This window comes from Microcebus murinus, chromosome 18 (assembly GCF_040939455.1).
Source record: "Microcebus murinus isolate Inina chromosome 18, M.murinus_Inina_mat1.0, whole genome shotgun sequence".
NCBI lineage: Eukaryota > Metazoa > Chordata > Mammalia > Primates > Cheirogaleidae > Microcebus > Microcebus murinus.
The window spans coordinates 41,523,800-41,548,952 of NC_134121.1; the positions used below are offsets into that span (position 1 = coordinate 41,523,800).

Genomic DNA, 25,153 nt, shown 5'->3' on the forward strand with positions numbered 1-25,153 from the left:
TACTTTCATGTTGCTTTCTCCTTTTAAAATCTTTCCTATATAAAACCAAGATGAAATCTGCTGAGTATACATAGCATTCTGTATATAAGCTAGTATAGGCCAGACACAAGATGCTATGACTTACCCTTCTAAAACATACAATACTTACGCATCTGTAGTCTTTGTACACCCATTTAGATTCAGTACTTCAATGTTCCTACAGTTCTGTGCAAAGGTCCTTTATAGGAAAAAACAAAGCAAAAGGTTTCAAATGAAATGGGGAAATTTCTAGGCATCAAAAAAACCCCCAAAACACAAAAAACACACATTACTGGTAATACTGGTTGTTGGTACCTATGATACTATTATAACTTAATAAGAAACATATATTTGGTCTTTGTCTCCCTCCAATTACTGGCATACAGCTTCTAAAGCTCTTGTAATTTCCTGAGACGAGTAATAGTAGCTATTGTTATAATATTTGGTCTTCAATCATGCCTACATAATGGAACCACTATAGAAACCACTAAATGTCAGGTATCAGAGAGCTTCTGGATTGGTGAACATAACCACATGCCAGGAGGGCCGCATATCCCAACTTTAAGGGGACAGAAGCTCCTGTGCTTGAGACCCTTTGCAGACCTTGCTCCATGTACCTCTTTATGTGGCTGGTCATTTGTATATCCTTTACAATAAATCAGTAATAGTATTATTATACAGAAAAGCACTTTCCTGAGTGCTGTGAGCCATTCTAGCAAATCATTAAACCTGAGGAAGCGGTCATGAAGCCCCTGACATATGGAGCATCAATGTGAAATACACGACAATGTGGGATTTATGACTACCATCTGAAACAGGGGCAAGTTTGTAGGACTGAGCCTCTAGCCTATGGGATCTGAGTTAATTCATGGTGGGTAGAGTCAGAATTGAATTGAATTATAGAACATAGCTGGTGTCCTTAGAACGGGAGAATTGGTTGTCAGGTGGAGGAAAAAACCTATACATTCGGTGTTAAAAGTGTTGCAAATAAGAATGGTTCAGAAGAGTCCAACGTAGCTCATAATTATAAATTAGTTTTTGGCTATAAACTTTTAAAACCAAAACTTGTAATCACTGATCTTTGCATAAACCTAAGTTAAAATTTGAGTAAATAAAAGTTCAATAAAGAAAATAGCCGGGCGCGGTGGCTCACGCCTGTAATCCTAGCACTTTGGGAGGCTGAGGCGGGCGGATAGCTCAAGGTCAGGAGTTCGAAACCAGCCTGAGAGAGACCCCGTCTCTACCAAAAATAGAAAGAAATTAATTGACCAACTAAAAATATATATACAAAAAATTGGCCGGGCATGGTGGCGCATGCCTGTAGTCCCAGCTACTCGGGAAGCTGAGGCAGGAGGATCGCTTGAGCCCAGGAGATTGAGGTTGCTGTGAGTGAGGCTGACGCCATGGCACTCACTCTAGCCTGGGCAACAAAGTGAGACTCTGTCTCAAAAAAAAAAAAAAAAAAAAAAAGAAAAGAAAACTCACTCAAAGAACCAAATAACCACTTATGATAGGAAATTGGCTTTCTTGGGGGGACAGTACTTATTCTTGTTTATTTTTAAAATTATTCCAAATACTGGATATTTTTGTATAATAAGCTATATATATGTTTGCCTTTTTTTTTTTTTTCCCCAAACAGGGTATCCCTCTGTCACCTAGGCTTGAGTACAGTCGAGGGCTCAAGTGATTAAGTGATTCTCCCACCTCAGCCTCCCGAGAAGCTAGGACTACAGGCTTACACCACCATGCCTGGCTACTTTTGTTAATTTTTGGAGAGATGAGGTCTTGCCGTGTTGCCCAGGCTGGTCTTGAACTCCTGGCCTCAAGTGATCCTCTTGCCTTGACCTCCTAAAGTGCTGGAGTTACAGGTGTGAGCCACCACAATCGGCCTTTTGTTTGCATTTTTTTATAGCTTAGGGATTAAAAAACTACTTAAACCTTTTCTGGGTGAGATGGTATAGCTCTTTACTTCAATCAAGAAATTAATTAACAGTTATATTTTTACCTTAATGCATTGTCTCCTACTCCAAGACACCCACGAAGACTTAACTTTCGTAAAAAGCCACCACATCGTTTTGAAATATTTTCCACTACCCTACCCTGAAAAGAAGAGACATATAAACAAAGAGATAACCCACCTTATTGTTTTGAGAAAGAATACATTCTCATTTTTAGCAATTTTATAAACAAAGAGACAAGGTTTCTATTAAGATATCATTAATTTAATAGGAAAATTTCAACTTACTCTGTGAAAGCTTTCCTGATTAACCCATCAACCTGAAACCTATCTAAACTCTGTATTCTTATTTTGTTCAATTTGTAAGATATATTGTATTTCAGGAATGGTGCTCTATAGTTCTCTTATGGCACAACATGCAGGTATACTGCCTACCTGGGTTAAACCACAACTACTGAAGGACAACTGTACTTATTTTTGCATCCTTCCCAAAGTATTTATTATAGTACTCTCTATATGGCAGGAACTCAATGAACACTTAACAAAAACCTTGCTGAATAATTTTGTGTGTTGTGTTGCTTTAAACATTTACATCCATGAAGATTAGAGAACAGTGAAAAACAAAATCCAGTATAATGCCAATGGGTATTATTTTAAAAGCACTTTCTGAAGATAATGGAAGGTGCATGTAAAGCTTTTAAAAACTACTTACATGGATCCTCCTCATGAGAATTTAGCTCTACTGGAACTTAAAAAGATTCTCATTTAATCCTTATAACACTATGAGGAAGCTATTATTTCCACTCTCCTGATGAAAAAGTTAAGGACCACAGAGTTCAAAGTTCAAATGCAGGATAAAATAATTTAAGCTTAAGCCATTACGCTTTTCCATTTTAGAAATAATAGGCTATACTAAGGGATAAAATACGAGGTAAAGTGAGAGAAAAAATCTCTCCCTAGCAAAAGCAATTCAATGCTGACTTTGGCTTTATTCATTTTTCATTCTCCACAAAAACTACCTGTAGTCTCTCCAAAAACCAAAATGCACATCTCAATGAAAATACATACAAGTATCATCCCCCAGTAAGCTGTAACTACTTGTTCTTCAATAAACAAATATAAAATGACTTCTTTAAAATTAGCAACCACAGGTTCACATTTCCACTGCAAAAACAAAAAAGTTTTAATCCTAACTCCAGGACCAGATAGTCCTATTCAGTCCATTAACACTAAATAACTTAGTATTATTTTAGTGAAATAATTCAGCTCATCCTCAATAACAGAACTTTGGCAGCTCCTGTGAAGTTCAGATGCAATGAAAATAATAGTTTCTCTCTCCAGGGAAAATGAGATTAATATTGCTGGGGCTAATCTGTTCCATGCTGTAATTACTAACGAGAAATGGGGCTGTACACCACATAATTATACCTCAATATCCCTCTGGAAATCAAACAGATCAATTCGCTGCCAGTTACTGCCATCCAGAGCCAGAACATTCCAGGCCTATTTTGAAGAAAAAGAGACAGAATGAGCAGATGCTGAAATGAAGGGGAGAAGGCAGAAATATTCAAGTTCACAATTCAACCAACTAATGACTGAAAAGGTCCAAAAAATTTCTCAGTTCCTACCACTAGCTCCCAAGTGATGTGCCTTACTCCTGATCCATACTTTATTCTCCAATTAGACTATCTCATAAATGAGTGGGTACAGAAACTAGCAGCTTTTTTTTTTTTTTTTTTTTTTTGAAACTAGCAGCTTTGAAAGATCTTAAATTAGAAGAGTTGAAAGGAAAGGTTGGGATAAGTAACAGAGCCAGAAGGTGTTTTCAAACTGGAAAATTCTAGTTTCTAACCACAAAATGAGATGGAAGTTCAGCTGATGAAAAAGCAAGTCTTTCCTCTATTCCTAACCTGGGAACAAGATGAGGGTGAAATGAAATAAAGGGGACAGTACTCTGAATGCTGCTTTGTTCAATATTTATTTATCATCCATTCCATCACTTGGGTAGGACTTGAAACTGTGATATGTTGATTTTGGACTTAGAAAAGACATTATCATTTATCTTACAATTTCTCTGTAGTATTTATAGCCAGTAGTCTGAAATTTTAAAAAAGAAATTCTGGTTATACTTATAAACCCCAGGGTAACTATCATACAATCACCAAGAAAGATGCCAGGGGTATGATGGTAAGCAAGCAGTTATCATTCTAGATATGTATAAGTTTTCTCAGAAGTTCAATGTTACTTTCTTTTGGTGGCTTCAAATATTTCCAATGGTTTCTTAGAAGACTAGCCACAGGAGGCAACAGATCTTTTAAAAATCATATGTTTAATAGATTCTTGGGCTAAATATACCTCTGATTTGGCATGGTATTTCTCATTTCCTTACGCTACTTTCTCCAACAAGCAGGAAACATGCAGAACTCAGACTAAAATTAGGAATGACAGGTTCCTCTCTCGAGTCTGCATTAAAAAAAACCCAAAAAACCCTTACGTACAGAGAACAACAGGATAACTACTGATGTATCAATGACCAGATTTAATGAAAATTGGTATTGTGCCTTCCTTTCTTTAAAGTTAACACATATTAAGAAGAAAGAGGAATCTGTAAATGAAAACAATAATTAAAACTCATTCAAATCAACATTCCTGGGGACAGACTCTACAATTATTAATAAACAGGTTTAGATACTGGTCTGGGTAGTTTGTTTCTCAATGATGACCTCAGAATCATACGGCTACAGAAAGGAAAACCCACTCATTGGAAGTATAATGGCCGTGTCTAGAAAGATCACAAAAGTACCAGGGACAGAAATGTCATAGAAGAAATCATCAAAGAATTATTGTTGTTCCCACAATAGCTGATACACAAATTTTGCATGGCTTTGAGGATAAAGAAATTAAAGTTAGCAAGACAAGGCAAACTTTCTATATTATGTTTTCCTTTTTTCTTTTTTCATTCCAGTGTGGTGGTGGTAGTTATGGTGGTGATTTAAAGAGACATTTGGGTCCACCTGCCCACATAAACACAATACTTTATGATACAACTGTATTATGATACAATTGTATTACATATCCAACACCTAGGACCATACCTGGTACATAGCAGGCTCTTAATAAGTATTTGTTACATAAATGAGCAAACAAAAAGCCAATGTTGGATTTATAAAAAGATGACAATTATAGGTACTCATTCATTTTGGTAAGTTAATTAAATTATATATCGGTATTAAACACAAGATTAGAAATGGTTCATAAAGTGATTTTTTAGTTTTTTCTTTTTCTTTTCTTTTCTTTTCTTTTCTTTTCTTTTCTTTTCTTTTCTTTTCTTTTCTTTTCTTTTCTTTTCTGATAAAGCAATTTTCCTACAGCAGAGATTCTACCCTTTTTTTTTTGAGATAGAGTCTCACTTTGTTGCCCAGGCTAGAGTGAGTGCCATGGCGTCAGCCTAGCTCACAGCAACCTCAAACTCCTGGGCTCAAGCAATCCTTCTGCCTCAGCCTTCCGAGTAGCTGGGACTACAGGCATGTGCCACCATGTCTGGCTAATTTTTTCTATATATATTAGTTGGCCAATTAATTTCTTTCTATTTTATAGTAGAGACAGGGTCTCACTCTTGCTCAGGCTGGTTACAAACTCCTGACCTCGAGCAATCCCCCCCGCCTCGGCCTCCCAGAGTGCTAGGATTACAGGCGTGAGCCACCGCGCCCGGCCCAGAGATTCTACCCTTTACATTAGTGGTAGCCAATAAAGACTATGACATTTTGCCATTTTGTCATAGCAATGTCAACTGAAAAAATAAATTTGTTTTTTATTTTTATTTTTTAAGAGACAAGTTTTACTCTGTCTGACCCACACTAGAGTGCAGTGGCTCAGTCATAGCTCACTGTAACCGCAAACTCCTGGGCTCAAGTGATCCTCCCACTTCAGCCTCCCAGGTAGCTACAACTACAAGTACGTGTCACCATGCCTTGCTAAATTTAAAAAAAAAATTTGTGCAGATGGAGCCTCACTATATTGCCCAGGTTGGTCTTCAACTCCTGGCCGAAAGTGATCTTCCTGCCTTGGCCTTCCAAAGCCCTGGGATTATAGGTGTAAACCACCCCAATCCCACCTAAAAAGTGGATGGTTAGTGTAACATAGAAACTGATTTTGGAAATGAAATCTGGTTTACTCTGTGACTTTTTTGAAAAAAATTATAGCGACCATCCTTTGAAGAAAGAATATGGGGAAATAACATGAAAATTAAACTCTCAAAAGCCCTTCTTATATCTTTGTGTTTGTGTGTGTGCTTATATAAAATGAACTAGGAAAACAATGAAACACAATTTCATTACAATTTTGCGTCAATAACCTTCTAATATGCATGTTTAATGCTTTCTCATTGAAAATGTTTCCTGTTTATATTATGCAAATAAGAGTTACAAAAAGTTAGAGACCGTATATATAGTAGAATCCCATCGTATAATTACATGGTGTTGGGTATGCCACAGATGAAATAACATCCTTTCAAACATGACGACATACAAGTAACACCTAAAATAAATGGTTAGCCTACTAAAGAAGCTGTGATCAGTAAGAGGACAGGTGTCCGTACCACATAAACCATTCTTACCCTGGAGACCTGAGCACAGCGACACAAGGTAACGACATCCAAAAAAGAAAATATCCTAAAAGGAAAAGAGAAGGAGAGAAATCTTATTGTATGATAGTTTCCCTTGATTTTAGCCTACAAAAACTATGTACACACACACAAACACAAAAGCAGAATTTCTTTTAAACAAACACAAAAAGTTCGAGCAATTTACAAGGATAATTACTGCCCAAATAAAACATCATGGGAGAAAGTAATCGTTTACTTGATGATATACATATAAATGTTATAGAAGTTCAATTACTTAAATTGAGATAAATGATTTCTCAAAAAATTAAAAATTATAAATGCATGTTTGTAGGATAAATCAGAAGAAAATGATATATCTCTATGTGATAGATCAGAAAACTACATTACCCTTAGCACCTTCCTGCTTTTCATCCTTTTCAGGCCAGGTATCTTAGACTGTGTGTACAGTAGTGGTCATTTTCTTTACCCCTTTATATAAGTCGTATTTCTTTCTATTTTTTTAAATATAGGGGCTCACTTTGCTGCCCAGGCTTGAGTACAGTGGTATGATCATAGCTCACTGTAACCTCAAACACCTGGGGCTCAAAGTGATCCTCCATATCAGCCTCCCGAGTAGCTGGGTCTGCAGGCATGCACCACTACATTCAGCTAATTTTTATTTTTTGTAGAGAGGAGGTGAACCCTCGCTATGTTGCCCAGTTTGGTCTCCAATTCCTGAGCTCAAGTGATCCTCCTGCCTTAGCCTCCCAAAGGGCTGGGATTATGTGCGTGAGATACCACACCTGGCCCATAAGATCATAACGTGAATACAAAGAGCACATTATTCATATTATTACTAAGTGAATCAGAGCTGGCACACAATGTATGAAAAGTCACATAATCTTCAACCTCTTAAATTAGGGCTGTGTTTTACCTCTTCTTTATTTTTCTAACCACTCTCATAACGTCACTCCAATTAAGAAGCTTATGTTTATCATCTTTATTGTTATCTCCCTCATTACAATGTAAACTGTTCACTGATGTAGAACACTGTCCAGCACACAGCAGGCACTCAATTCATTAGCTAAATTAAACAAATCTTTAGAAACCACCATGGAAAAGGCTAGCCTTATTTATTTCATGAAACCAGGATAAATCATTGAGGAGAGGCAGTGCCAAGACTAAAATTCAAGTCATTGACAACACTCTATGGAAAATATATACATTCTTGTAATAGAGGTCTTCTGAAGGAATAGTTAAAATATATTATCCCTTAATTTGTGGGTATAAGTGAGTCTAATCGTTACATAGGTCAGTCTGAAGCATGTCACTAACCTGGTGACTGACTGTGCCATGAGGGCCATAGCCAGTGAACAAGGTCAGCAGTTACTTTCCAAGGACTCTAGCACTCTAAGGTAATAGCCAATAACCAAGTGTGACTCTAGCCTCGATTCTTCTTTACTTATTTAACTTACCTATTTTTTGTAGAGACAGGGTCTCATTATGTTGCTCAAGCTGGTCTCAAACTCTTGGCCTCAAGAAATCCTCCCATCTCAGCCTCCCAAAGTGCTGGGATTACAGGCATGAGCCACTGTGCCCGGCTCTTGGGCCCTTGCCTCCCCCTTTACTTTTTTAAAACTTGAATTTCAATGTGAAACTCCTCTTAAATAATTTAGATGTACACTCTTGGCCATAAAGAATGGAAAAATAAGTATCCTAAGTGTTTTCTGAAAAGATATTACTATAGAAAATCTGAAGAGGCCACAGGAGACAATTGGTTTTGTTATACAGCTATTTTCAGTTAACTATTCTTTTTATTTTTTTATTTTTTGGAGACAGGGTCTTAATCTGTTGCCCCAGGTAGAGTACAGTCTCCAGAGCTCAAGTGATCCTCCTGCCTCAGCCTCCCTAGTAGCTAGGCTTATAGGCTCGTGCTACCACACCTGGCTAATTTTTCTATTTTTTGGTAGAGACAGGGTCTCATTCTTGCTAAGGCTGCTCTCCAACTCCTGACGTCAAGTGATCCTCCTATTTAGGCCTCCCAAAGTGCTAGGATTATAGGCATGACAACACCAGCAGAAATCACCACACAAACCTCTGGTAACCCATGGAACACATTAAATCATTTAGTTCCAAATTGAAAAAAAAAAAAACAATAAAAAAAAATAAATCATTTAGTTCCAGCTGTATAGCTGACAACTAATTTTATTAGACTGTTTACTTTTTATCAAAGGATGACAAACCTACTATTAATACTTGTTCACCTGATTAAAAGTATAGGAATCAGCCAGGTGTGATAGATAGCTCAGGCCTACAATCTGAGCACTTTGGGAGGCCAAGGTGGGATGATAGCTTGAGGCCAGGAGTTGGAAAAAACCCTGAGCAACACAGCTAGACCCCATCTCTACAGAAAATTTTAAAAAATGATCTGGGCGTGGTGGCATGTACCTGTAGTCCTAGCTACTCTGGGAGGACTGCTGAAGCCCAAGAGCTCGAGGTTACAATGAGCTATGATCACACCTCAGCACTACAGCCTGGGTGATAAGAGCAAAAGCCTCTCTTAAAACAAACAAACAAAAAATATAAGAATCAATCTTCAATTAACAACTAAGAATATTTCTACTCAAGGACTTCATAAGAAAAATATCTGCTATGATTTTAGTGTTTTTCCCCTGCAAAACCCATACTGAAATTTAACTGCTACTGTAACAGCATTAGAGATAGGATATTTAAGAGATGATTAGGGGCTGGGCATGGTGGCTCACACCTGTAATCCTAGCACTCTGGGAGGCTGAAGCAGGAGGATGGCTCAAGGTCAGAAGTTCGAAACCAGCCTGAGCAAGAGCAAGACCCTGTATCTACTAAAAATAGAAAGAAATTAATTGGCCAACTAAAAACATATAGAAAAAATTAGCCGGGCATATTGGTACATGCCTATAGTCCCAGCTACTCGGGAGGCTGAGGCAGAAGGATAGCTTGAGGCCAGGAGTTTGAGGTTGCTGTGAGCTAGGCTGACACCGTGGCACTCTAGCCCAGGCAACAGAGTGAGACTCTTGTCTCAAAAAAAAAAAAAAAAAAAAAAAGAGAGAGAGATGATTAGGGCCAGGTGCAGTGGCTCAAGGTCAGGAGTTCAAGACCAGCCTGAGCAAGAGTGAAACCCGTCTCTGCTAAAAATAGAAATACATTTTATTTTTTATTATTTCTACCTCAATGAAAGTTCAGAGTGTCCTTTAAGTATGTTACGTTCTATCTGTGGTTGGCACTGTGACTGAAACATTCCAACATACAGGTCATCCCAATTGATTAGTCTAAGCATGTTACAGTGATTGGTTCAGGTCTAGGTCAACTGTGCTAAGGTCTAAGAGGCTTTATTGGGACATGGATGCTAGTCCATCTCTTCACTCAGAATTAATAAACATGTTAATCCATTATTTGCTAGCATCTATCCTGTGTCCATAAGAAAAAGCAACTGTAGGACTAAGGGGATGCAGTTCATGGCAAAACACAGAAAACTGCTGGTGACATTGCAGATCCCCTAAATCAATGAACCTGATGGCCTCGTTTACCCCTATATTTCCTTTTATGTGAGATAATCTCACCTACTGTTTTTATTTTTCAAGTTGAAAAACAAACAAGTCTTTGTCTAGAAATATATTTTTTAAAAATCTCCCAGAAAATATGCTGCTCTCTCATTTCCCCATCTTTTTCATTTTTTTATAATTGATTTTTCTTTTTTTAACTCAAAGCATTTAGCTAGAACCCCATATTTTTCAATACCTTTGATACAAAGACAATGTACCATCTATGTATTCCTCTGTATCTGTAAGCTGCATGCTCATATAGACATCTATAGATAACCAGGTAGTCCTTGTACTCCATTCTCCACTTAAGTTTTACCATCACTGGCTTTCCTGTTAATCCACTGAAGAAAGGTTCGGGATTGAGGGGTAAACTCACCCTAACTATGGGTGGATGCTGCAGGCTACTCACCACCAAACAAGCACTGTTTGAGCCTCATGAATGCAGCAGCTACCTCAGGTCTCAAACTTTAAGAGAAATGCTCACTTACTGTTTAAGCCAATTTGAGTTAGAGTTTTTTAATTACTTGCAGTTGAAAGCAACTTTGGATCAACTGGATTGTCAGAAGCCCACATGTTTAGATCCTATTATTTTGTTCTTAATCATTATAAAGGATGCTACAAGATGTGATTAAATCTGCTATGGAAATTTATCTGCCAAATCTAAGTAAACTCCCAATTTGAAAATTTTCTCTTAGAAGTTAGTGCTAGGAAGAGCTCTGTTTCCATGAAGTGATATGTATATTTCCTCTTTTCTGTTAATAATGACATTTCATTTATGCCACCAAGAAGTTTAAAGCTAAATTTGAGACCCCCTCCATAGAAACCACGTAGACTCATATAAGGGTGCATCTGTTGCCTTTTCTGGCTTTGACCTACTACTTTTCTTTACATTTTTCCTGGTCCTGATTATTTATTTGTGTTTATTATAATTGCTCCTGATGTAAGTCACCTCAAAAGCCTTGGAAACAAATTAGTAAATAAAAATCAAACAGGTATCAGAGTTATAGCTAACACTGATTTTACAAAGATTAAGACATGTATAAAATATGAAATACTGCTAACTTACAAGCCTTCAACAACTTTAATATAGAAAAGCCAAGACAGAATATATAAGAGTACAAGTATCTAGATATATGGCCAAACTTCGATATTAGTCATGCAGAGCTCTCTTCTAGAGATCCTACCACATCAATCACCAAGTAACACCAGGTGGGCATCCTGTCATACTGACTGAACCTGGATGGACAACTGATCTTAAAGCTGCCAATCTCTATGGTTTTGGCCCCAAAGCTATTTTGTCTCAGGACATTTGTACCTACTGTTCCTACATGTCTGTCACACTGTTCTTCTCATGGATGGCTCCTTCTCATTCTTCAGGTCTTGGTAAAAATGTTTTCTGTAAGAGGTCTTTCTTTGACTTGCCCAAAAGATAAGATTCTACTCTCCATTGAGCTATTCTGTATCTCAAAGACCTGCTGGTTTCCATCATAGCAAATCACCATTTATAACTGTGCATTCACTTGATGTTGGTCTTTCTTCTCCACCGTCAAAGGTATAGACTAGGGTTTTATAAAGGCATGGGCCAGATCACCCCTGTTCACTGTACTCCCGACTAGCAAAGTACCTAAACACAGGAAGGGCACAGAATAACTGTTTACTAAATATATGAATGAAATGAACTAGACCACTGACATGCTTTCTCTGGGTGGAGGGTGATTTGAGACATAAAGTTTCAGAGCTGTTAGTGGGAAAAGGAGAATGCCACAGAGAAACAGAGACTGAAAACCGTCAATTTATAGTTACGATGAAGCACAACAGGGAATGACAAACTCAGGGTGTCAAAAATAATGGTATAATGACTGCTAGAGCTGTTTTAAATCCTGGATTACCTTTCATTTTCCAAACTCCATTTTAGTGTCAGAGAGGCTTTTGTTGTGTTGCCTCCTGGCTTCCTTATTTCCTTTGGGTATTGGTAAATCCAAAAGAGCTAAACCCAAGTCTCTTGTTCTTTCATGGCTTTAGTTAACTATATATGTTCATCACTTTAAATCACTCTGCAAAGCTTTAGATCAGCATATATAGGACGGTAGTACCCTGTTATCCATGGGGTACATTCCAAGACCCACAGAGGATGCCAGAACCCATGGATAGTACTGAACCCTATATATACTATGTCTTTTCTATATGATAACCAAGATGATTACTAATTGACTAATGGCATAACAGGTGAGTAGCATATATAGTGTGGAAACACTAGACAAAGGGATGATTTGTGTCCTGCAGTGAAACAGCATGAGATTTCATCACAGGACTCAGAAAGATGTACAATTTAAAACTCTGACTGGTTTATTTCTGAAATTTTCCATTTAGTATTTTCTGACTGAGGTTGACCACAGCTCAAAGCCCAGAAAGTGAAACTACATTAAGCAGGGGGACTACTGTACACCTACCTTTTGACATTTCTACTAGGTTATCCACGACTACCAAAACTGAATTCATTTAAATTATTTTCCTCCCATTAAACATGCTCCTTCTATTTTCTTTTTTTTTTTTGAGACAGAGTCTCACTTTGTTATCCAGGCTAGAGTGAGTGCCATGGCGTCAGCCTAGCTCACAGCAACCTCAAACTCCTGGGCTCGAGTGATCCTTCTGCCTCAGCCTCCCGGGTAGCTGGGACTACAGGCATGCGCCACCATGCCCAGCTAATTTTTTTTTTATATATATATATCAGTTGGCCAATTAATTTCTTTCTATTTATAGTAGAGACGGGGTCTCGCTCTTGCTCAGGCTGGTTTTGAACTCCTGACCTTGAGCAATCCGCCCGCCTCGGCCTCCCAAGAGCTAGGATTACAGGCGTGAGCCACAGCGCCCGGCCTCCTTCTATTTTCTTTAGCTTAGTAAATGTTCCCAGAATCTACTCAGTAGAAACAAAAAAACCTGGGCATTATTCTTGACACCTTCCCAATACTCGCATTATAATAACACGTCAAATCAATTAGCAAATATACTGACAATCCCAACACTTAAAATTTACCTATAAAGTGCACAATTGAATGATTTTTTTTTCCCGTATATTCCCAATGTTGTATAACCATCACCATTATCGAATTCCAGAACATTTTCATCACCCTCAACAGAATCCCTGTATCTGTTAGGAGTAACTCTCCATACCCTCCCCTCTTCACCCAAGCCCTTGGGGCAACCACCATCTTCATGGACTTGCCTATTCTGGATATTTCACATAAATGCAATAATATAGTGATGAAGCTCTCTGTGTCCAGCTTCTTTCAATTATATGATTTTAGGTACTTATCCATGTTGTAACACATGTAAATGCTTCATTCCTTTTTATGTATGAATAATATTCAACTGTACATTTATACTACATTTTTTAATTTATCTATTCTTCAGTTGATAGATAATTGGGTTAATTTCTACTTTTTGGCCATTATAAATAATGCTGCTATAAACATTCCAAGTTTTTTTGTGAATATATTTTCAAATCTCTTGGGTATAAGAGTAGAAATACCGGGTTATATTGTATTTCTTTTCTTTTTCTCTCTCTCTTTTTTTAAGACATAGTCTCCGTCACCCAGACTGGAGGGCAGGGGTGCAATCACAACTCACTATAACCTCGAACTCCTGGGCTCAAGTGATCCTTCTGCCTTAGGGACTCTTTTTTCTTTTTTTCTGAGACAGAGTCTCGCTTTGTTGCCCAGGCTAGAGTGAGTGCCGTGGCATCAGCCTAGCTCAAGGCACCTCAAACTCCTGGGCTCAAGCAATCCTCCTGCCTCAGCCTCCCGAATAGCTGGGACTACAGGCATGCGCCACCATGCCTGGCTAATTTTTTCTCTCTATATATTTCTCTCTATATATTAGTTGGCCAATTAATTTCTTTCTATTTATAGTAGAGACCGGGTCTCGCCCTTGCTCAGGCTGGTTTCGAACTCCTGACCTCAGGCAATCCGCCCGCCTCGGCCTCCCAGAGTGCTAGGATTACAGGCGTGAGCCACCGCGCCTGGCCTTGCCTCAGGTTCTTGAGTAACTGGGACTATAAGCATGAACCACTAGGTCTGGCTAATTTATATTTTCCAGAGAAGTGGATAAGGGGGTGGCTCGCTAGTTGCACAGGCTGATCTTGAACTCTTGGCTTCAAACAATCCTCCCACTTTGACCTCCCACTGCACCCTGCCTGTTATTTCTGTATCTGGCTTTTGAGAACCTGCCAAGCTATTTTTCGCACAGTGGCTGTACCAGTTTTTACACTCCAATAAGCAGTTTATGAAGGTTTTAAATTTGAAACATCCTTGACAATACTTTTCGATTATAACCATCCTAGCGAGTAGGGAGTGGTATCTCATTGTGGTACTGATTGGCATTTCCCTGATGGCTAATGATGTTGGGCATCTTTTCATGTATTTATTGAAAGCGGTAGGCTTTTATTAAGGCTTTCACATAGTACTTCAGAAAGGAAAAAGGATGAATTGGCAAAGATGTAAATAATTTGCATATATAGTAAATGTCTGGAAAACATATACATTATTCTTCCTCTTCCCTTCCCCTCCTGAAAGAGTATGCATTAGGAGGGGTAGAGAAAGGTAGGCATCAATTCCAGGTCACTGAGTGGGGGCAGAAGCTTGAGCAACATGTCAGAGTCCAAGCAGAGTGAGGAGAGCATCCTCGAGGAGGGTGGCCTAGCGTGAGATATTGACACACAAGAAGGTGAGTGTGGGCAGCCTGAGTGGTGTGAAGAGGACATCCCTATAGAGGAGAAACCTAGTATGGGTTTTGGAACCCAAGCAGGATTTTTCTATGCAAGAGGTGGAGGATTTTTCTATGCAAGAGGCCTGGTATGAGGTGTCTGAACCCAGTGGGGTGAACAAGGGACCCTTGTGAGAGAGGGAGCAGCAGTACTGTGAAATTGGTTATAATAAGGGGGACTGAGTAAATAACAAAAGACATTAACCATAACATTAGCCAGGTTTCCTCCACAGAAGGGAGTTACAAAACTGGAAAGGGAGAAAACTAGACTAAACAAGGCAGTGTTGGATTAGAATTGGGAATATTAGCGAAAAAACTCTCTACATAGATAACAGAAATAAATATAAAAGTGTATGTGTGTATATTATGTATGTGTGTGTGCATATATATACCCTAGCTCTGTCTACTGAGGGCCTGGAGCAGCAATGACTCAATGGCAAGTGGTACTTCAGCTCCCAGACACTGTCTTCTAAATACCTCTTTCCACTAAAAGCCATCAAGGCTCCTTAGAGAAATGGGGCAGAGAAAATATAAGATGAACCTGGAGCATCTTCTGACAGAGAAAGCAAGCAAGTGCTCAAAGAATGATGAGGATGAGGACATGTCAAAAAGTCACAGGAACCAGCCTACTGTCCAAATCTGGGATAATTTGAATATCAAAAAACCAATGAGATTAATGGACTATAATTTACTGAATACAAAAGAAAATCATAAATTCAGATTATATAAATAAATTGAAACTTATATAAATAAACTGAATATAAATAAATATAAATAAATTGAAACTTAATGAAGAATGAGACATTTACATAGTTTCAAAATACCTTCCTATAAAATACTTATTACTTACAAAGAAAAAGTAACTTTATAGTGAAGGAGCTTGGCAGACACTGTCTTAAGCAATCAAGTAATCAAAGTGAACACAGTAACAGGACAACTTGAAAATATGTGCTAACAGGATGCAAAGAAAAGTACACCGCACCACTTAAGTGACACTCCTTCTAAGATGCATAATCTAATCATGAGGAGACATAAGACAAAATCAAACTGACATATACTACAAAATAACTGGTCTTTAATCTTCAAAAGTGTCAAGTATTGTGGAAGGAAAATACAGACACAAGGCAGCTTACTAACCAATAAGATGTGTGACCTGAAAGTAAGTGCCATTTAAGGTAATGAAAGAATGGGATAAACATGGGTGGTGATATTTAAGGAAAAGTGGGTTTTTTCTGATTGCCTCTTTCTTCTCACTTTACAAACTATTTCCTGTCTTCACCACTCAACTGAAATTGTATCTTGAAGAATATTACTGATGTGTGTGTGCTATTAAAAAGCATTTCTCAAGCCGGGCGCGGTGGCTCACACCTGTAATCCTAGCACTCTGGGAGGCTGAGGCGGGCGGATTGCTTGAGGTCAGGAGTTCGAAACCAGCCTGAGCAAGAGCGAGACCCCCGTCTCTACTATAAATAAAAAGAAATTAATTGGCCAACTACTATATATATAGAAAAAAAAATTAGCCGGGCATGGTGGCACATGCCTGTAGTCCCAGCTACTTGGGAGGCTGAGGCAGGAGCATTGCTTGAGCCCAGGAGTTTGAGGTTGCTGTGAGCTAGGCTGACACCACAGCACTCACTCTAGCCTGGGCAACAAAGCAAGACTGTCTCAAAAAAAATAAATAAAATAAAATAAAAAGCATTTCTCAGTCTTCAATAAGCCTCATTTCTCTGAAATATGGGATACACTGATTATTCCCTACTTATTAAGAATCTCCTCTCCTGGATTCTCAGACACCACGTTGTATCCTCTACTTCTTTATTGTATTCCTATTTTCAAATGAAGGTATTTCTCAAGGTTTAGTTCTCTTATGCTTCATTGTTTACACTAAAATATGGTTCATGGATCACCTGTACTGTGGTATACCAGGAATGCTTGTTAAAAATGTAGATTTTTGAATCTTAGCTCAGGCCTAGACAGTCAGAATCTCTTAAGTATGGAACCCAAGAATCTATCCTTTTAAAACACTCTGTCTAGGTGATTCTTTTTTGTTTTTTTTTTTGTTTGTTTTTTGAGACAGAGTCTCACTTTGTTACTTTGTTGCCCAGGCTAGAGTGAGTGCCATGGCATTAGCCTAGCTCACAGCAACCTCAAACTCCTGGGCTCAAGCAAGGAGTTAGACCTTAGATTTAGGTCTATGATACATTTCTTTCTTTTTTTTTTTTTTTTTTTGAGACAGAGTCTCGCTTTGTTGTCCAGGCTAGAGTGAGTGGCATGGCATCAGCCTAGCTCACAGCAACCTCAAACTCCTAGGCTCAAGCAATCCTGCTGCCTCAGCCTCCCAAGTAGCTGGGACTACAGGCATGCACCACCATGCCCGGCTAATTTTTTGTATATATATTAGTTGGCCAATTACTTTCTTTCTGTTTTCAGTAGAGACAGGGTCTCGCCCTTGCTCAGGCTGGTTTCAAACTCCTGACCTCGAGCAATCCACCCGCCTCAGCCTCCCAGAGTGCTAGGATTACAGGCGTGAGCCACCGCGCCCGGCCTGTCTAGGTGATTCTTATTTTAAAGAGGTAGCCCCCTAACTACTGTCAAAAATATTTATAAAATATGTGAATGTAGAGTTTGGTAATTCAGTTTTTTTAAAAAAGAAAACTGGATAACAAGTAGATCTTTCTCAGGTTTTAAATCCCCTAAACAAGGAGTAAAATATACCAGGCTAGAAAGATGACAACAGTGAATAGCAGCAAGGTTTGATCTACTTACAAATTCTAATCTCTAGATGAAGATGAATCTTAGCTAATCCAAATCCATGGATAATAAAATGAATGTCAATGATGGCATCTGCCCTACTGAGATTTAGTACTCAAAAGAAGTCAAGGTCAAGAATCATTCTTCATATAAAATTCTTGTTAAGTGATTCAAAATGCAGGATGAGAGTGGGGTAGAAGAGTTGGGGTGGAGGGACACATCTCCAATCTCTTAAGTATACCTTTTTGTACAGATCTGATTTTTTTTTTTTTTTTTTTTGAGACAGTCTCACTTTGTTGCCCAGGCTAGAGTGAGTGCCGTGGCATCAGCCTAGCTCACAGCAACCTCAATCTCCTGGGCTCAAGCGATCCTGCTGCCTCAGCCTCCCGAGTAGCTGGGACTACAGGCATGCGCCACCATGCCCGGCTGATTTTTTTCTATATATTAATTGGCCAATTAATTTCTTTCTATTTATAGTAGAGACGGGTCTCGCTCTTGCTCAGGCTGGTTTCGAATTCCTGACCTCGAGCAATCCGCCTGCCTCAGCCTCTCAGAGTGCTAGGATTACAGGCGTGAGCCACTGCGCCCGGCCTCAGATCTGATTTTTGAAAAGACATTTGTTTTATACAGGAAAAAAAAATTGGTTTTACTTCTGGTCATGGTTGAGTAAGCTTCCATTGGAATACCCTCCAGGCACAACTATAAATTCTGAATAAAACATACAGAATAACTACCTGAAGATACTGGAAAGTAAACAAAAGCAGGTAGACACTAAAGGGGAAAGAGGAACAACAATTTCCAGATTCTTTTTATAACTTTTATCCTGAGGGAAGGTTATACTCAGGGGCCTGCACAGCACTTAGAAATTGGTTAGAAATCTGTGAAGGAGAACCAGAGAACAGAATTTGGAGCAACCACAAACACTGGAAAGTGAGAAGACATCCAGAGTGAGGGAGAAAATTATGTTTAAACCTCTGACTGACCTCTGAACACTGCATGCATGGGACAGACTCCAAGCAGTTAAGGGTAAAAGAACTGAACTCATATTTGATTCTCCACAAAAAAGGGAGACAAAGTTTGCAGTCTGAGTATAGCTAACTTAACTACCTTCCAAAACCAAACAAATAAATACATGGAATAAGGATGGAAAGAAAAATCTCTAAGTTAACATGAACAGAAATAATGAAATGAAATAGATTGTAACTGAATAATGTGAAACAAAGAACTAACCAAAGTTAACTTTTTTTTTTTTAAGCCAGTCAAATTTAGCAGTGGGGGGTTGAATACCAACTTCAGTGACATTAATGTTAATAAGTTCTGATAACCCACTATCATCAGACCAGACAAAGTTAACTTTGAACTCAGTATTTTCTGTGTATCACAGAGCTAAAGACAAAAACAAAAAACGAGTGAACTATATATTTTTCCACATTGGTATGGGTTACTATTTTATCTGCTTTCTAGGTTTAAATATATTGTGAAGTCATGCTTCTTCCTCGGAGGGAGTTATTTAATATAAATATGGAAAGGAGTGGGGCTAGAATGAACTCTATGGTATTAGATTGGGATTTGAGGTGTCAATACGAACTGGGTATGTTTGCTTATGTAAGAGAATTATCATAGTTTTTAATTTAACCATCTATATAGATATATGAATACATATAATAGCACAGAGCTGTGTGTATGCACATACCCCCCTACCCCCACACACAAACACGTATTTCCTGACTTTCTGATGAGACGGTCTAGAAGCAATGACAGTCCGGTAGCAATGAGGATATCTAGCATAGAGATGTTACCGTGTTTCCCTGAAAATAAGACCTACTCATAAAATAAGCCCTAGCAGGGTTTCTAAGCTTTTGTGCAATATAAGCCCTATACCGAAAATAAGACCTACTGATGGGTGTGGCTACGCAGTGTATCTACACAACCCATGCATTTCATCGCAGAGCAGTAAAGAAGACAAGCAGCCCTTCTCATCTGCCCCATCGTGACAGCTACTATCCCAGAGGTGATTGGAAAGGTGCGGGCAGCCCCACCAATAAGGTCGGCTCCCCCTATCAGGTCCTGGCCATCCTGCGCGTGCTGTAAACTGAGGCTTTGAGGGGAAAATAACACATCCCCTGAAAATAAGCCCTAAGGTGTCTTCTTGAGGAAAAATAAATATAAGATCCTGTCTTATTTTTGGGGAAACACGGCAGATTCTAAATGCCATTCTCCACTAAAAAATATATCCCAGGGCTCCTTGGAGAAATGACTGATTCCAGGACTGAATAAGGGAAAGTACAAGAAGGGCCTGGAACACCTTGTTGTGTCAAAAAACAAGTACATTACTCAAAGAATGATAGGGACATATTTAAAAGACAAAGGATATAGCTGGAAGAGGCTCCCACTGGCTAAAAACCAGAACAATTTGAGCTTCAAAGTAACAATAACTCTGGTGAGTTGGCCTGTAATCCTAGCACTTTGGGAAGCCTAGGTAGGAGGAGTACTTGAGGTCAGGAGTTCTAGACTAGCCTGAGCAAGAATGAGACCAACCCGCAACCCCTACGAAAAAAACCAGAAAAATCAACCAGGCATGGTGGTGCAGGCTTATAGTCCCAGCTACTCAGGAGGCTGAGACAGGAGGATCACTTAAGCCCAGGAGGGTGAGGTTGCAGTGAGCTATGATGATGCCACTACACTATGCCTGGGCAAGAGCAAGACTCTGTCTCAAAAACAAAAAAATAAAAACAAAAACAAAAAACCCAAAACAAAATAATATTGACTCAAATGAGATTACAACACACTGAGGAAAATAGGAATACATGAGTCCATAATGAAATAAATAAGTAAGGTCAAAGGGAAAGCTCATTTTTACAGAACTCCAACTAATAAAATGTGCAAATAATGGCAGAATTAGAAAATCATGATTTAGAAACTGCAACAGTAATAGCTTCAGGCAAGGCCAGGCGAGTTGGCTCACGCCTATAATCCTAGCACTCTGGGAGGCCGAGGCAGGAGGATTGCTCGAGGTCAGGAGTTCGAAACCAGCCTGAGCAAGAGCGAGACCCCATCTCTACTATAAAAATAGAAAGAAATTAATTGGCCAAGTAATATATATAGAAAATATTAGCCAGGTATGGTGGCGCATGCCTGTAGTCCTAGCTACTTGGAGGCTGAGACACAGCAGGATTGCTTGAGCCCAGGAGTTTGAGGTTGCTGTGAGCTAGGCTGATACCACGGCATTCATTGTAGCCTGGGCAACAATGTGAGACTCTGTCTCAAAAAAAAAAAAAAAAAAAAGTCAGGCAAAAATCAAATCAATCTAGTTGAGTCAAAGTTTGATGAGAAACAAAATATTTACAAAGTCTTAAAGTATCTTAGCATAGAACACATTTTAATTACAAAGGGAAAATTTAGTAACATGACACTGGAGAAATCTGGCAGGTACCACTCTGACCAAAAGATCAAAGTTAACATTACCAGCAATATGCCAAACAGATACCTTATGTCTATGATATCATACACTGAGTACGCTATATCATTTCTGTGGTACTCCTACCCAAAATGCTTAACCTAAAATTAATCATGAGGAATACTGTACAAATAACTGGACTGTAATCCTCAAACCTGTCAACATTGTAAAAACAAAGACAGCCTGAAGAATTGTTGCAGATTAAAGACATCTAAAGAGAGTTGTCAAGTAAATGCAATCAGTGATACTGTTTAGAACACGAACCAAGAAGAAAAATCTTCCCCCCCTCTTCTGTAAGGGACATTAATTAGAAAACTGTGAAAACTAGACTAAGGTCTATGGATTACATAACATAATTGTCTCAACGCTCATTTCCTTACTTTGATTACCATACTATGCTTTTATGTAAGAAAATGTTTTGCTTTTGGAAGATACACACTGAAGCCTTTCAGAGATAAAAAACATCATGTTTGAAACTTACCTTAAATGGTTCAGAAAAAATATAAAGAGAAAATGACAATGCAAGTGAGGTAAAAAGTTAATATTTGGGGAATCCAAGTAAAAGGTATGGGAATTCTTTGAACTAGTTTTGAAGATAAAAGATGTATGCAGGTCCAGATCTGAAAGGGCAAAAAATGAGAAAAGACAAAAGACAAAAAAGAAAAAAAGATGTAAAAAATACACTAAAATCTCAAAGGAGTAAGAGAAATAAAAATGCAAACACTGGCTTGGCATCAGCCACATATATCTAATTGAGTCATTCTGTATTTTGCAAGCCAATTCCTACTTCTAAGTCTTAAACCATAATAGAGTTTCCATGCAGAAACACAAACTTCAGAAAACAAAGTGATTATTAAAAATGATTTAAAGCCACTTGTGGTGGCTCAGCCCTGTAATCTCAGCACTCTGGGTAAGCTGAGGCGGGAGGATCACCTGAGCCCAGGAATTCTCGACCAGCCTAAGCAACATAGCAAAACCTCATCTCTACAAAAAATAGGGGAAAAAAAAAAAAATCAGCTGGACATGGTGGTGCCTGCCTATATAAATGACATACATAAAGGCAGTCTGCCTAACATGTATCTTAATATTCTATCACTACCATGCTATACAAGGCAGCAGAGGATCTACTGGCTAAGAAAATTAGTGGCTATACAGGGGTGAAGTCTCTCCCTGACAGAATAAAACATCCAATGTACCCCCAGAGTGTTTTTTTTTCCCCTTCCAGGCAATGGAATAATAAGCTTGACAATATTAACACAGCTAGCGGCAATTATGAAGAAATAAGCAGGATGGGTGCAGTGGCTCATGCCTGTCATCCCAGCAGGCAGGGAGCCCTAGGCAGAAGGATTGCTTAAGGCCAGGAGTTCAATACCAGCCTGGACAACACAGGGAGACCCCATGTCTACCAAAAAAAATGTTTAAATTAGCCAGGCATGGTGAAGCTCACATGTAGTCCCAGCTACTTGGGAAGCTGAGCAGGAAGACCACTTGAGCCGAGGACCACTTGAGCCTAGGAGTTCAAGGCTACAGTGAGCTATGATTACACAACTGCACTCCAGCCCGAGCAAAGTGAGACCCTGGAGAGGGTGATGGGTAAGGGTGGGTTTACAAAGAAAAAAAGTAATACCTGGAGAAAGAAAGAAGAAAGAGAAGAGGAGAGGAGAGGAGAAGAGGAGGGGAGGGGTGGGGAGGGGAGGGGAGGGGAAGAGAGAGAGGGAAAAAGAGAGAGAGAGAAAGAAAGAAAGCAGCAAATCAGGGAAAAAATAAAATTCTACAAACAGGCAACAACAAATTTACAAATGAAGTGAGTGTACAAAAGGTGCAAATTCTCCAATAGAAACAATTATATAAATGATCGTTAGCTTATCCTGCAAGCCTTAAAAAAATCCTAAATTACAGTATCTCACGCTATTCAAAAAAGCCTGAGCCTCAGATCTTGTATACCTGAATCAAAGCCCTTTTGCCTCTGTCCACAAAGGGGACACAATAATCTCTCTCATGTCTGCAATGTCCTTCTCTCTTACTCAAATTTCTCTATTTAATTACTACTTTTGTTTTTTGGGGTTTTTTTTGAGACAGAGTCTCACTCTGTTGCCCAGACTAGAGTGCCATGGTCTCAGCCTAGCTCACAGCAACCTCAAACTCCTGGGCTCAAGTGATCCTCCTGCCTCAGCCTCCGGAATGGCTGGGACTACAGGCATGCGCCACCATGCCCAGCTACTTTTTTCTTCTATATATTTTTAGTTGTCCAATTAATTTCTTTCTATTTTTAGTAGAGACAGGGTCTCACTCTTGCTCAGGCTGGTTTGAAACTCCTGACCTTGAGCGATCCGCCCACCCCAGCCTCCCAGAATGCTAGGATTACAGGCCTGAGCCACCATGCCTGGCCTAATTACCACTTTTTAAGTCACAGCTTCTACTTCTCCTTTCCTTGGAAACATTTTCTGAACTTTCTAGGCTAGATGTAAAGCCCTACTGGTGAGCTTGCTATAATGCCCTAAGCAAACCTCTATTTTACTCTATATTGATTACTTTCCTGTCTGTTTTCTCTACCACTCTATGAGCTTCTTGAGGACAGTGACTTGTTTATCTCTATATCCAGTATAACAATTCCTGGTACAGTGAAGGCACTCAACAAATGTTGGTGCATATATTAAAGTTTAAGATAATCTAATTATTTCTTGACATCTCATGGCTTTCATAAAGAATATCAATTGTCATCCTACACAGTGAAACTCTTCTGAGAGACTAAATCTATTTGTCTCTTTATTCAACAGCCCTGTGATACAAAGGTTTTGAATGTTTCTATTTATTAGTTTTTACATATTGTCTTAGTACATTCAGACTGCTATAACAAAGTACCTCAGACTGGGTAATTTATAAACAGTATAAATTTATTGCTCACAGTTCTGAAGGCTGGGAATCCAAAATCAAGGCACCAGAAGACACAGTGTCTGGTGAGAGTTTGCTCTATTTCAAAGATGGTACGTTCTAGCTGTGTTATCTAATTACCTCCTAAAGGCTGCTCCTCTTAATACCATTTGGATTAGTGATTGGGATTCAAACACATTAATATGAATTTTGGGGACCGCAAACATTCAGACCACAGCATTCAGATGGCCATTTCTTAAAATTCAGTGGACTTTCTAACAGCATTACTCTTCTGATTCCATTTTAATTTACTGTTTCTCATAATCAAATGTGTAAGAACTGTATCTAAAGAAAAAAAGAGTTAAACAGGGCCTAAAAAATAGCCAGTAAGCATTCTCTGAGTAACACGCACATTTGATCTTTCTGCTTACTTTCTGTTTCCTTGCTTTGTTCTGGATAATTGAGAAGGCCAGAAAACTAAATTCTGGGTAAGAGTGATGTTGCTGTTCTTTTCTTTGATAATAGGAACATCTGCCAACTTGCATCTTAAAGTTGAAAGGTCACTTTTGATAGTTTTGGAATCTAATCGCATCATTTTAGGTCTGTGAGTAAAAGGTAAAACCAATAGATTGTAATAATACATACCTAACATTTTTATACTATTTATTATGTGCCAAGCATTGTGTTTTTGATTCACAGCTAGTAAACGACAAAACCCAGGTAGCTGGATTCCTAAATCCATGTTCTTAACTATTATCCATTTTTTCTTTCCTTTTTTTTTTTTTAGCTACAGGGTCTCGCTCTTTGGCCCACGCTGAAGAGCAGTGGGATGATCATAGCTCACTGCAGCCTCAAATTCCTGGGCTCAAGGGACCGTTCCACACCTCAGCTTCCTGAGTAGCTGGGACTAAAGGTGTGTGCCACCATGCCCGGCTAATTTTTTAAATTTTTTAATAGAGATCAGATCTTGCTATGTTGCCCAAGCTAGTCTCAAGCCCCTGGCCTCAAGCCATCCTTCCACTTTGGCCTCCCACAGTTCTGGGATTATGGGGTTCGGGGAGGGTTCCTCCTATGCCCTGATGAATTTCTCTGATAGACATTTCACATGTGTCGTCATAACATGTTACTGTAGGAATTCAGTCCATCGTATGATT

The 25,153-nt window shown here is 38.9% G+C and overlaps 1 protein-coding gene, 1 non-coding gene and 1 pseudogene across 4 annotated transcripts in view; all 3 read right to left on the reverse strand.

Moving 5' to 3' along the window:
- Nucleotides 1-25,153, reverse strand: part of FBXL20 (F-box and leucine rich repeat protein 20) — a 116,581-nt gene that overhangs the window by 38,923 nt on the left and 52,505 nt on the right. For all 3 annotated transcript variants that reach the window (XM_075994542.1, XM_012765918.3, XM_075994541.1), the window contains exons 3-6: nucleotides 6,591-6,645; nucleotides 3,404-3,478; nucleotides 2,024-2,118; nucleotides 149-217 (exon numbers count right to left, since the gene is read on the reverse strand). In XM_075994542.1, the coding sequence (XP_075850657.1) occupies nucleotides 149-217; nucleotides 2,024-2,118; nucleotides 3,404-3,478; nucleotides 6,591-6,645 (294 nt within the window). The remainder of the gene's footprint in view (nucleotides 1-148; nucleotides 218-2,023; nucleotides 2,119-3,403; nucleotides 3,479-6,590; nucleotides 6,646-25,153) is intronic.
- On the reverse strand, nucleotides 6,655-10,732 carry LOC142861887 (small nuclear ribonucleoprotein F pseudogene; annotated as a pseudogene).
- On the reverse strand, nucleotides 7,901-8,030 carry LOC142862324 (small nucleolar RNA SNORA3/SNORA45 family). The gene has a single exon (XR_012913389.1). It is a non-coding gene; the product is annotated as a small nucleolar RNA SNORA3/SNORA45 family (small nucleolar RNA).